This window comes from Cinclus cinclus, chromosome 1, assembly GCF_963662255.1.
Source record: "Cinclus cinclus chromosome 1, bCinCin1.1, whole genome shotgun sequence".
In the NCBI taxonomy this organism is placed as follows: domain Eukaryota; kingdom Metazoa; phylum Chordata; class Aves; order Passeriformes; family Cinclidae; genus Cinclus; species Cinclus cinclus.
The window spans coordinates 44,031,093-44,045,283 of record NC_085046.1 but is presented as its reverse complement, the minus strand read 5'-3'; the positions used below and the strand labels follow the sequence as shown (position 1 = coordinate 44,045,283).

The 14,191-nt window shown below is 38.7% G+C and overlaps 1 protein-coding gene across 4 annotated transcripts in view; it reads right to left on the bottom strand.

The window, feature by feature from the left end:
• The window catches only part of MYRIP (myosin VIIA and Rab interacting protein), a 202,058-nt gene that overhangs the window by 22,279 nt on the left and 165,588 nt on the right, over nucleotides 1-14,191 (bottom strand). For 2 of the 4 annotated variants that reach the window (XM_062496893.1, XM_062496901.1), the window contains exons 8-10: nucleotides 12,343-12,520; nucleotides 11,360-11,455; nucleotides 7,293-7,942 (exon numbers count right to left, since the gene is read on the bottom strand). In XM_062496893.1, coding sequence (XP_062352877.1) covers nucleotides 7,293-7,942; nucleotides 11,360-11,455; nucleotides 12,343-12,520 — 924 coding nt within the window. The remainder of the gene's footprint in view (nucleotides 1-7,292; nucleotides 7,943-11,359; nucleotides 11,456-12,342; nucleotides 12,521-14,191) is intronic. The other 2 variants (XM_062496909.1, XM_062496917.1) reach the window with 1 other exon arrangement.

The following is a 14,191-nucleotide window of genomic DNA, read 5'->3' as shown; positions in this document are numbered from 1 at the left end:
TTGTATTCATCATTCCTGCTTATTCTCATGTTATCTAAAAAGGAACTATCAATATCACTATGTATCTGTGTGCAACTGATAAAACATGCCTATATTTCCTATTCCCAGCACTGCCACTCCATGCAGGCATAGCACAGATAAAGGTGCGGTCTGGGAATGAAATAACCTTGAAGTTGTGTTCAGCTTTAGGCTGAAAGCTGTGCTTGAATTCCCTGACTGCTCGGTCTCAAGCATTATCCATGCTCTTCTTAAAGACTGCTGGAAACAAATTTTGAAAAACTTCTCTTTTGTTACATGATGTTGCTTAAGATTGCTAGCTTTCACAGTGATTATCTGCATACGTAGATCCTCTAGAGATTATTTTTTTTCCAAATGCCAACCTCCTTGGAACAAGTTCAGTCTTCAGGAGCACCTTCTGTTCTGAGTCTTGGATCCTAAAAGCTGGGAAACACTTAAAGGGTCAGTGCTACAGACTCAGCCACAAGTTCCTTTGGAAGCTGAAGAGAAGAAAAGCAAAATCTTTTTTATGAGTGCCTGTCCAGCATTTAATAAGCTGGAAATGGGGATAGTTTTGTCAGCCCTTGCTGAAAAAAGTATCTCATAGTTGTTCTAAAAACTAATCTCCAGCTATGTATCAATTAATTTTCTGGATCTGTGCTGCCTGATTAGGACCAAATTTGCCCTGATTTCCACTACAGTCCCTGGAGAGAGACAGGCACCTCCCAGAGCAACCTGTTCCACCTATACCATTTCCTGCCTTCTGGAAATGTTCTCTCCCTGCTGACTGCTGAGAGAAAGTTTTTGAATTATTAGCTTGTTTGGTGCTTCAGCCATGTCTATGAAATAGGATGGTGTTAGGTGAGTTTAAAAGTGACAGATATTTTGAAATGGAGCATAATTGTGCAAAACTATCCAGCAGGAGGCTATAAAGAAATCAGCCCTGGGACCAGAGTGGTAGGCACATCTCATCAGGTCCAGGAGGATGATTTGAAGAAATTCTCAGAGATGAAATTACTCCTATCTGCCTAAAGTTCTCATACTGTGACAAGATTGGACACTGCTGGAGAGACTAAAATCTGCGTTCTCTCTTCCATTCATTTGGAAATACATAAACAGGAGCAGCTGTAGCAGCACTGTTCAGGGATGAGCCAATTACCTCCAGCTCTCACAGGAAATGTTAATTCTGCCCACTGCCTCACAAACCCTACCCACCAAACTGCTTTTAATGGATTAACACACAGGGTTCATAATGTCAGTTCTCATCTTACATACAGTAAACTCTACTGGAATGTTCAGCACTTTCAGTGTTCTGGACAATTTTTGTCTGCAGTTATTTGCAATTCAATCAATTGCAGAACTAAATTATTCCTTTACAGTTCACCTTCAGGATGCAGAAGGCCCTTTTAGAAAATCAGGATTTGAAGAAACAATAGAAATTTGAGAAATACAATAAAAGGAACCACAGGTTTATGCTGAAACTCTTTTCCTAAACAATCAGCTTTTGCAGAGTAAAAAGCTTTTTCTGCTAAAAAGCTCTTCAATGATCAAAAACAAGATTTCAAACCATTGTGTTTTCACTGCAGTTTTATAATATGACATGTTCTTATATACATGCAAAAGACTGGTGTATTTCTCCTCATAAATTAAAAATCTCTATCACAATGATGTTTTCTGAAATTGCAAGAGAAGTTTTCTTCAGACATTTCTTGCACATTACTCCATGACTCATTACAAATATAAGTATTGCACCCCAACCAACAATCTGCCAATGAGCAATACTCATAAATCACTAAACTGCTATAAAAAAAACCCCTGAAACCAGTTGCTGAATCAATCAGTCCATCAATTTGTACCCAGGAAAGAAACAATCATAATTTATGGGATATACAGGATAGAAAGCACAGCTAAATTGTGCACTTGTATTTTATGAGAATACAGTTTAGTGAAGATACAGCTCATTAAATCTGAGCTATTTACAGCTAGGTATCTAGTCTAAGCTAATTACTGGAACCCCTCTTTATTTGAATTACCTCAATTTATTTAATTGGTACCTCCATAAAATTTGCTCTCATCTACCAAAACACCTGATTTAGGATTACAGCTCTGCACTAGAGGTGTGGGCTTACTCTAGCAGTGTTGATGAAGATTGAGCACGGTTTACCTTGAGGTCAAGTGTTCAAGGAAAAGGAGAAAATCTCATTCTATGCAGACATTTGAGCAGATCAAGCTTGTAAAGACATGAATTTGGTATTCCTGTTTAAATGAGCTTACAGATACGTATATAAAATCTAGTGGAGTAGTGAGGGAGGCTAGCAGTCCAGAGTGGTGGATTTTCCCACATTTCCTCCTCACTGCTGTACTGACAGACTTCACTGTGCAGCAGGACATGCATGAGTCCTCTGGGGGCTTCTTAAATAGGTCTGTTCAGCTTTAACTTCTTAGCAGCTTTATTGGAATAACAATGCACATATACACCCATGGAAAGCACCACTGGCTAACCTAAAGAATCTGTATCGACAACAGCAATAGGACAACTCTCAATCCTGAAGAAATACTAGCCTTCTTAGGATCACACATGGCAGCAACTAAAAGATCTTTTTGCTAAGTCCAGCACAGATGAAAGTCATGAGATGCCTTGGCAATCCCAGGGTCTCATTCCACATCAGCTAAATCTGTGTTTTGAATACACATGATTTCTTGAGGGAGGACTCATCTTGAGAGTATTGACCGTATCACAGCTGAGCTCAGTATGTCTATTATCCCTTTTCTATCTTCCCAACCTACTTTAAATGAGTGGGTGGATTATCTATATTGGCTAGAGCTGTACATTCTTGTGGACGTGCAGAGATAATGGTGCCTCACACTGCTGTACTTTGTGGTTTCTGCTAATAGCAGGCTGCTTGACTCGTGTGTTGGGCCTTTCTAGTGGCAGCAAAATATTTCAGAGGAGATTATACCTCTTTCATGGGTTGACAAGTTAAAAAATGCATTAGCAGCCACGAAAACAGTAAAATAAATAAATTGAAAGGTACTACTATTATTATTTAATAGATGCTGCATTAAATTTAGGTATTCTTTATTGTTCATGTTTTCACTTTTTCTTGTAAGTTTAATGACATTTTTGTGTCATTACAGAAATCATTTTGTAAATTCCCATTTGCATCTATCAGCAATATATAATGCTAGTAACTGCAAACAAGAATAAAGGGCTGCAATTTTATCTGAAAACTGAGTTTTTGTGAAGCCATGAACCCAGTTTCACTAAAAGAAAATCAATTCCTTCTATGAAATCATAAATCTTTTAGGAGACAATGAAAACAAGAAATACACTTTTACTCATAAATAGTGTCCAAATCCTTGCACACAAATCGCTGATAACTCAATGTAATCAGACTGGACAGAAACAAAATGCAAAAAAAAAGATGCTACAGAACAAAATCCATGTTAAACTCTAAATTCCTGAGAGAAAGTTCTCTTCATATAGGAAACCAAAAACTTGAAACGAAAATTTTTAGGAGAGTACACAGACTGTGAGGTTTGCAAGCAGTTTCACAAGTGCCAGAGTGATTTCAGGGAGCTGTTTTCAAAGAATACATCCCAAGCGCCATCCCGTGGGAACAGGCAGTCTGACAGTGCTCACCCCTTACCTGGCTGCAGGGCAGGAGGGCTGTAATTAACAGGTGGGGTCTCCTGATCAAAGAAGAAAACTCATAATGAGGGCACTTCTTTCACTTGAAGCAATTAAGCCCCTCCACTTTGCATCAGAAACATAAGAACTTCAGCTACATTAAGCAACAATTATACCCTTCTTGCAAAAATAAAATGAAAGCCAGTACATCAATATTATTATTATTAATAATATCCACTATTATTACAATTATTATTAATAAAAGCAGATAATGATTGGTGGCTCGAGTATCCATTTTTTGTAAAAAGTAACCATTTGTAAAATAATCATTAAAAGCAAGGTTGCACTTTCCAGTTCATTTCCCATAGAAATATAAGTCTTTTGTGGTACATAAGGAATCAGATATTATTTATAGCAGGACCTTGGTTTTATCAGGACAGTTTTCATATCTTGTTTCATGACTGTGTTTATGGCATCTCTACAGACAGCTCAGTAAAGGAGTTTGTTCTTTTACTTATCATTAAGCAAAAAATTCCACAGATACAGCACATCTTGGTATCTCTTCTCAGGTCTCCCCTTCTAAGTCACTGAAGACTTTAAACAAAAAATTCTCTCTCAGTCACGAAGTTGGCATTCCACTGTTGTGTCTAAAATATATTAAAAAACATGCCACAGCATTATCCTAACCTAGGAACTGGATCCTGATTAAAAAGTACCTGGTTTTAAATTGAAATTCAGTTATGAGTTATGAACTGACTGCAGTTTTCCCAGAACACTACTGCTTACAACTATCTAGACTCAGAGCAAAGAAGGAAAAGGCCTTGTCTTCAGCTCACCCAGAAACTTGGAGAGTAGAAAACAAGAAAGCAACATTCACTATTTGAAAATTAAAAATGAAACCCCAATTTTTAGACTGATGAACTGAAATCCTGTTCTACAATGCTGATGAAAACATAATGGTTAACAAATTATCATATTATTATTACAATGCAGTAAAATAAAATTATATTTCAATGCAGTAAAGTACTGAAAAAGTGTGTTTCTTAACTGCAATTGACATATAATCAGTTATTCAGTGTCTAGTATCTTGGTTGAACAAGAGTTTAGAAGAGTTTGTATGGTCTCTGCAAACTCTGCATAATCTTACGTGAAAAGCTATGCCTGGTTTAAGACCCTGCAGTCAGTTTTTCTTAAGTCTATGCTGTCTGCAGTTCTTCACACACTTACACTATAATTCCGTAGAACTGTTTATATATAGGGCTCTCCCTGCTGCAGCCTAAATAATTTTATCAATACATTATTCTAGGGAATACATGAAACTCTGACATCCCTTTTATCTAATTTTCCTGAGCAATGTAAATGATGCCTGGCTAATTCATGTTCATACGTTAAATCAGGTTCCTTACACACATGACAATTCTACTTGCTTCCTAGAACTTTTCAGCCATGCAACATCCTTGCTTTAAACTGGTAATAAGTCCATTCCTGCTGCCAGCAGTGCTTGTTTGCCAGAGGCTGGAGTAAAAGTTCTACAGATGTGAGCACCAGCTGTCAAATCAGCCACCTCTGCGTGCGTGTGTGTCTAAACACAAACTAACACACTCAAACCCACCCATAATGAACTTCCTAGTGAGAATTTCACTGCTTTGAAAACAGTGGCATGATCTGGAGGCAGTGTGCCTCTGCTTGCCCCATTGAGGCTGAGGGAGCAGGGGAGCAGGAACAGCCTTTTTTAGCCCTTAAGGGTAAAATGAAGGGGAGAGTGGGTGAGAATCCTGAATCTTGCACTTTCAGCAAAACAGGCAGGTTACAAGAGACAAAGCAACTCACAAAAGACTTGGAAAGAAGAATAATTTTCCACACCAGCTTGCACTTTGAAGCTCACACTAAGTTGCTAAAGGATGCCATCATGGATGTTTGGAAAATACCCTCCCTTTCTGACCTCACCTGGATGAGCATGGGGGAGGCTTAGATTGGATATTATGAAAAATTTCTCTGCAGAAAGGAGACTGCACTGGAACAGGCTGCCCAGGGAACTTGGTTGATTCACCACCCCTGTAGGTATTTAAAAGATGTGTAGTCATAGCACTTAGAGACAATGTTTAGTGATAGACCCTACTGTGCTGGGTTAACAGCTGGACTTGATCTGAAAAGTGTTTCCAATCTAAATGATTGTATGATTCTATAATGTCTCCAGGACCCTCACTATGAGCTCTGATCTTCCATGCTCTGCATATTGTCTACTGAGACTAGGAAGCCACAATATGAATACAGATACACAGAGATCATGCACAAATACACAAAGCCAGAAAGCTAAATAAAAAAGTCTGTGTACAAGATACGGTCCTTGTGCAGTCCCTGTAAAGCCTTGTAATTCTGCCTGATGTTCTAAGAAGTCAACGATGGCCACTGATGTGTTATCAGATCACATTACAATACATCATACTCCCCTTCAACAACTGTTGATTTTAAATATATGAGGACATGAGTATAAATTAATAGGTATAGAACACCCCAAATACCCACACTCTGTCCTAAAAGCAGATAGAATAGGTCCAGAATTAATGACATCCAGCATGAAAGCCCTGCTGAAATCCTAGAATGCTAATATTAACTTACAACCAACTGTACTGATGTTTTTATTTATGAAATAAAGGCTAGTAGCACCAGGAAATAAAAACTGTTCCAGGCATCCTAAATTTGGTCAGTTAGCTTTAAGACTGAACAGGCTGCCCATAATCAGAGGCACAGGGAGAAGACAGCCCCCAGCTTGTTGCTTCAGGCCTATTATTACTCTGCTGCAGCAATGATGCAGCTTCAGTATTTAAGAGGGGTAGGATGTGGGAAATGGAGCTGGACAAGGGGTCAATATTCTCCTGCATGCTTGAATTGCTAACAAAATTCTGGGGGACAAATGGATCCCTTAACATTAGTCCCAGGTCTGGACAAACTCCAAACAGAGTAGACTTCTTGGCTTTCTGGTTATCCAACACCTATAATTTAAAAGAAGTGTTTGCTATCTTCAAGAAGTATGAACAGTTTTCCAAGTTTGAGGTATTACAGTTTGGGGGTTTTGCTTGCTTGATTGGGTTTTGTTTGTTTGCTTAATGAATTGACAAATTGTTTAAATGGAAGTAGTTTGGAAACACTCACCCTAACACATCAGAACTCATCTTAAGGTGACCAATTAAAAACAGACATCACTTGGACTGGATTTCACAAAAAGCCCTTTTTGAATTTCTGCTGCTCATTAACTTTAATCCTTACCAGAATAATTGCAGACACTGTAGAGCAGGTTCTCAGACATATGAGTTATTTCTTATACCAAGAAAACAGAAGTCAAAAAAACCCACCCAGCACAATAAAACAAGTGATTAATTAACGTCTCTTAGCTGTTGACAAATCTTGAGGGTTTTTTTCTTAAGAGCACTGTATTTTACAACATTAACAATGTCTTCAATTGGGTGAAAGTGGCCTATTTGAGAAAAATGTAAAGCCTGTCTAACACCCTGCTTTTTCTTCTTATTTGGGAAACATGAGGAACATAAAGCTTGCAATAACACTCCACCTCCTACTCATGATTCACATGATATTGCCAGCATAGCTTAATTAGTTTTGACCAGCTCTTCTTAAAAATGCATTTGGTAAGCTCAAACACAATTACCTGACTTAAATTCATCTTGTTGGTTTTTGCCTGATTCTTTTCTTCACATAAGTCTTCAGAGATGGCTTTGTTCTTCTTCCACCTTCTTGATCTCTTTTCTAAATCATAATGGACTTCCTCAGTCTCACTGCTGTCTGAATACTCCAAGCTAGTTGCCTGTGGATTGAAATTTACATCTAGTTCTCCATGGAAGTGCTTCTTTTCCATTCTGGGCATATCACTTTGAGTTCTGCTTTGCAACCAGAGAAGTTTGCTAGGTCCTTTAGCTTCCTGGGAAGAGTTTACTGAAGATGTTTCCGAATCAGAGAACAGTGTCTCAGTGTTGGTGTATAACCCAGAGGAGGGGGAGGTCACTGCCTGGTATTGATCATTGCCATAGACCCACTCAGTGCCATACTGGGAATTGGAGTAACAGAAGTCGTCTGGCAATTGTCGAGGTCTCCGCCGCAGCTTGTTCAAGGCCACGTTCCAGTCATAGTCATCCTCACTGTCCGAGCCCATCTCATCATAGGCAGACACAATGCTGGACTCGTTCTCCAAAGCTTTGAACACCTGACTCTTTGGTTTGGCGAGCATTCGAGGACGAGGCAGAGTGACATTCTGCAAAGCCACCCAGTTTCCATCAGTGCTTTGGAAAACAGAAGGCGGACCTGTGAAAGGGAAACAAATGTGGTCACACACTCTGAAAGGCTGCTTTTACTTGCCACTGATCGAAAGTTTTAACAAAACTAACAAACAAATGCAAGTGCTGCTGCCACATGAACTCTCCCATGCTGAGAGCCAAGCTGTCCTACTCTAAAGCCACCACTTTCAGTCATGGTGATGACTAAAATGGGAGAGTATTTGGACTAAAGTTTCTTTCTAAAAGAATAATTAGGAAAGACTGGTGGAACATAAGTACACAGGCATGTACACATCTTGAGTTTTGCAAATGTCTTTGATTCTGTGTGCAATTCTGGTCCCCCACATTGAAAAGAAAAGATGGAAAAAGAATTAGAGAAGAGCAACAAAGGTTCTGAAATGGTGTCCATTCAAGGAATGATTATGTAAGCCAGAGCTCTGCCATCTGGAGGACAGAAGACTAGAGAGATTACACCCTAAAAGAGATGGGGGAATCTCTTCCAACCTAACTACTAGAGGGTATGAAGTGAAGCTAGAGAAATCAAGGTTCTAAACACACAAAAGCAAGAAGTGGGATGCAATGAATACCAGACCTATGGAGCTTCTTGCCTAAGGTTGTTCTGGATGCTTGAAATTATCTGTGATAAAACAGAGATGGCTATGAACATGGAGGAGAAATCCACTAAAATTTACTAAATACAGAAAACCAATTCTAGCTGAGTTATAATTAAAATGAACGTTCTAGAGGTTCAGAGCCTAGTTAGAGGCAGTATGAAAAATACTTGCTTTGTCCTAACCTCTCCTAGACTCTTGCTTATGGCTGCTGTTGTTGTACTCCAGACTAAATATCAAATGAGCCTTCTGTGTGACACAGGCATTGCTGCTCTTGTATCCTTCCACATTTTTAGACTATGTTTTACAACTCCAACATTAAAACTAAAAAATGTCACAAATATGGTCAGAAAGTGCTCTTTAACTCACAACTATGAGAATAGCATTTATTCTAAATTTAGATTTAATTCCCAATCTAAATTGAAAATTCCCCTCATGGGAAATATGGATGTGTGACGACTCTGCCTTCTTCAGCACTTGAGAAACATGATGCTATGGATTTACGCAATAATCCAGCCTACTGAATGAACTTTCCAGAGGATTTTTAAGGATTCCTCCCCTCGATTCAAATTTGTTATTTTCAGAAAACCTATAAAAATACTTAATATAAAACATTAGTTTTCTCAAAATGTAAGCAGAACATCACTATTTTCAAAAGGACACAGTAATACCTGGGTCTGTTATAGAATATAATTAGGCATTTTGCATTAGATTGTTACAGATACAAGGATGAAAAGAAGATTACTTTTTCCCTGCAATTGTTCATAAAAAACATCAATATGTAGTAATAAGCTGTGCTGAGTTAAAAAAAAGTGTCTTAGGTGCACTACTACCACCAAAACTCTCCCACAGAAAAACAAATGATAATTAAACTTAGGAGCTATGAGAGTTTTAAGGCAAATTTTGCATTTCTTCCTCATTTGAATCCTTTTGGCTTGTTTTCACTCCCTCAGTTTTAAGTCAATTCAGAGAACTTGAGAAAATACAATTATTACTCCTACTTAAAAGGGAATCAAAACAATACTAGTTTTCTTGTAGCAGTGACCAACCATGGATATAACTGAAGTCGGGTGTATAAGGAAAACTAACAATTCTTTATTGTAACCCCTGATTTTGGAGGAAAAAAATCCAAACAAGCTATCAAGCATAAACTTCTGCTAGTTCACTTTTCTCAACTATATTCACTAATCTAAGTATAGGGGTCTCTTGAGACAGCCTACCTTAAAACATCATTCCCTCAAACAAAGCCAACAGCTCTGCAGGACATAAATCTCCAACAGGAACTGAATTCATCTGCACCACATTACACAAATGTAATGGGGAGCCACAAACATTTTTTTCCCCCAAACCATATTCCCTTATTCTATTTAACAACACCACGTGAGAATCAATCAACCAATCTCAGTTAACTGAAGAATGGACAGGATAGTAGCTGATTACATCTTAGAGGACAAACAATAGAAAGTCACTGAGAATTCAATATTCAGAAAGCTGACTCAGTTTTATCCCAGTTTTATTCTACAATGTCAAGTGCTCCCTTCCTGATTTTTCAAAACAAAGTCACTTACTTGAAACAATGTTTTTTTCACACAATTCTTTGGGCATAAGCTAGAATTCATCCATGTGAATAGGAAAAAAAGATTTAAGAAGTTTCATTGTAAGAATATTGATAAAGGGGAAAAAAAAGACAGTATCATTATTTGGCTCTTCAGTCATCATTTAAACCAATACGAACTGTAACCAAAATGAATTGTGCACTACTTTTGGCTACATGACTAAAAAGCCCACTGATGTTATCACATCAGACATATCTCAACACATGGATGAGATTTCTCTTGTTTTCAGTACTATAATACAAAGCTGCTTATTACTGAATAGGTGAGACCATATTTACAGATATTAGCACAATCAGCTATTTACTATTAGCTCAATAGGCACCACAATTTCATCACAAATGTGTATTTTAGTTGAAAGAAGCAGAACAAATCCTCTGCATAGAGCACCCAAAAAGAAACTGGGTCAATCTCTCATTCTGCTATGGTTAAGCAGTTGTTAAATACTAAATTGCTCAATGGTTGAATGCAATGGGATTCAAGTGGGTTCTTAAATTTAAGCACCAAATTAACTGCTTTACTGAAAATAGGCCTTCCACTAAAATGCACAGAAGAAAAACACTTCTAACAGTGGGTTGATTAAGAAATTCACAGAGTAATGCATACTTGGTTAAATCAGATTTTAGTACTACTTTAATATTAATTTCTTTCAAGGCGGAGGAGAAGTATTGAAATTGTCTAAATTTCAGTCTCCAAAGTTGTCAAACTGGCATTACAGATAAACAAATTGAACAGATGGGCAGCCCTGGTCCCTGGTCCTCACCAAACCCAAACACACACTTTAACTACTACTTGCCAGCGCCTCGTGAGGCAGCAGTGGGAGTTACAGCACCAGAGAACTCACCCCACAGAAGAGAAGTTTTCTGCTTGTACAGCTTCATGAACCAACGTGCTATGGGGGTCAGATGGGTCCTACAGCTGCTACAAGAGAAGAAGCAAGAACAAGCAGATTCTGCCATGGGATGACAACACTTGGAGCCAGGGAATGCTGCTGCAATGAGTTCAGCTCTTCCCCTTGTGCAGCTGTAGGGGTAAAAACTAACCAACTTTTATGGTGAGGGAGTTGCCTGATGCTACACTCTTGTGGCCTCACAAATGCTTCAGCCAGAACAAGAGAGACAATGGAAACAGGACCACCCCAAGAGCAGGAGCCACAACTGCAGAAGCACAGAAAGGATTAGGTTGGAAAGGGACCACAATGGGTCAGCTGGTCCAACCAACCTGCACATGGCACAGGATTGCATCCAGGTTCTTGAATATCTTCAGTGAAGGGGACTCCACAGCATCTCTGGGCAACCTGTTCCAGCGCTTGGTCACCTGCATAGTGAAGAAGTTCTTTCTCATATCCAGGCAGAACTTCCTGTGCATCAGTTTCTGCCTGTTATCTCCTGTCCTATTGCTTGGCACCACTGGGCAGAGCCTGGGTCCATCCTATGACACTCTCCCTTCACATACTTATATACATTGGTATCTTCTTCAGTTACAATCTGTCTTTATGTCACCTAGAAGTAAGCAGGGAATTGCATTCTATCCAGGGTGCTGACTCAGGAATGGAGCTGACTCAGAAAGCTGCTCACCATCCATACTTACATCCATACCTAATGCATGATGACAGAGGCCAGATCCAGGGAAGCTGCTGGTCTGTTAAGTTCCTACTCCTACAGCTTCCTCAAACTAGTCTGGAAGCACCAGTGAGTAGGGCTGCACAGAACACTACATTTGTGAATTCATCAGAGTTGAAAATCAAGTTGTAAGGAGGAATTCTAAATGTGAATTATTTTAATGAGTGGCTCACCATGTAACTTTGTGAACAGTTACCCTGTGCCATGGAAGGGATACAATGGGCTGCAAACTCCTTCAACTGGAAGACAAATTACCAATGACAAAGGCCCTTGAGCTCTTGTGTCTTTAGAAGCCCTGAAATGTATCCAAACTAGTTATCTAAATTTTGTAACAGTCCAAAATCAATTTCACAAAGACACAAATTTTGAATGATTTTTTCTTTTAAAGGAAGTTAAGATAAGCAATGACATAGCCCGATGAAATTGTGACACAGCAACATCAAATATGCATTTTATATCTGACCTCTGAAAGCAGAGAGGTCAGAAGAAATGCCCTCAAGAAGGTCCTTGCTTTAAATTGTATTTATTCCACATGTGAGTGAGAACCAAAAAAAGAATCTTATTCGTACTAGAAATATTTACTTGTTTCATTTAGCCTGTCTACACTCTTCCAGCTGGGTAAAGCAGAGAGCTTGTGTTCCTTCTGCTTCCTGGACTGTCCCTTTTGCTTCCTCTGAAGAGCCTCAGTCACAGATGATGCAGGGTCTTGTCCTTTACTGGCCATATCTTCACTAACCAGGGAGAATGCAGACTGAGACCTCTGTGGGATTAAAAATCAAAGAGTGCAATTTAAAATTAAAAGTAGTCAATTATCCAACTCTTTACCATAATTAGTATTCAGTTACCCATGGAAGTGTGGGATGTGCTAACATCACAAATGGGATTTAATGCATTCAAAAGAATTCAGAATTCATTAGATTGCTTATTTATGTGCATTTCTGATGCTATGCAAAGAGGCAGGAAATTGTTTATACTACCATGGACCAGATAGAGAGAAATAATAGAAGTGAAGTTGTTGGGAATATGCTTGGTGAGGACTGATACTGAACTGCTTTGACTCAAGTTAGCCAGAAAGGATCCCATTGTAATGAGACATGACGATCTATTGTTGGCTCAACAGGCCATCTGGTGTTAACAATTTGCAGAAGTTAAAAACTAAAGAAAAAGCAAACAAACAGCCTGTTCCCCAGAAACAGATATGCAACTCAACTGATTTTAAGGCAGAATTCTGTTTGCTAGGACATACATACATAACACCCAATATGCTGAGCAGTTTTATGCCATCTTACTAATGAATTCAATATAGCCTACAATTGTACATCTGTTTAGTTCTAGGAGGGTCACATTTCAAGGCATAATAAGGTAAAATACTGTTTTGATTGTTAATCAGCCTGACTGCTACTGAAGTGAAGGAACTTGCCCTTGGTTCCACATAAGCAGATTAGACATTTTAGCTTTGACCTAGGCACAGAGAAGTCAGTCAGTTACAGAAGACAACTTTAAATTCGGCCTGTTTTAAAAAGCTTTGAGTGCTGTCAGTGTCCTGCTGATTTCAGTAGAAGTTACACTTGCATATCAAATCACATATGCAGTTCTAGAAACAAGGCTTTCAGAGTTTGAGTCAAGTTGCCTACCCAGCAGAGTCAGGAGAAGTCTGTATATGACAGGTTTACAAGTGGCTCAGCTGCTTTGCACAGACCAAGTTGGCACTCTCCAATCTTTGTGCATTTTTAGTGATGTTCAAATTACAAATAATTAAATAAATCTGATACTCTCAAAAGAGCCAGGCTTTGCCTGTATCAGAGGTTTGCTTTGCACTGGTGCAGGTAAGGTAAAGGAGAACTTGACTTTCAGCTATTTTCAAGTCCCTTCAATTCCCAGGACAGCATAAGCATTGCTCAGAGTCCTGCTGGCTAGAAAGGCACACTTATACCACTTTCTGGCTGCACCTCCTCTCATCTGAAATGTTCCTCTGTGGGACCCATGTACCATGCCAGAAGATTTAATTAACTGCAAATCTTCCTGTATCCTTGGTTCAGCAGTAAAAAGAAACACAATTAAGCACAAGGGTTTAGTTTGGCTTCTGAATTCATTAAGAAAAGCCAGAATTATTGCACTAGAATAAAATATCTTCTATAACTGCGACTTCACAATTTTGTTAATCTTGTCCATACAGAGACACAGGTCCTAATATAATGCATTGGAGTATTTCCTTCTAAATTTAGTGATCTAAACCATTCACAACAAGGTCGAAGCAATTTTACTATAGGGAATCTTTCAGGTGCATCACTTTGACAAGTCAGTCATATTCAAGTGTGTAGTTTAGTTCCAAACTTTGATCTTTCACTGATCAAGATCATCTGAATCCTTCTTAACCCTGAAAAAGTAATAAAATAAAAGAATTTAATGCAATGCATACAGGTACATAAAT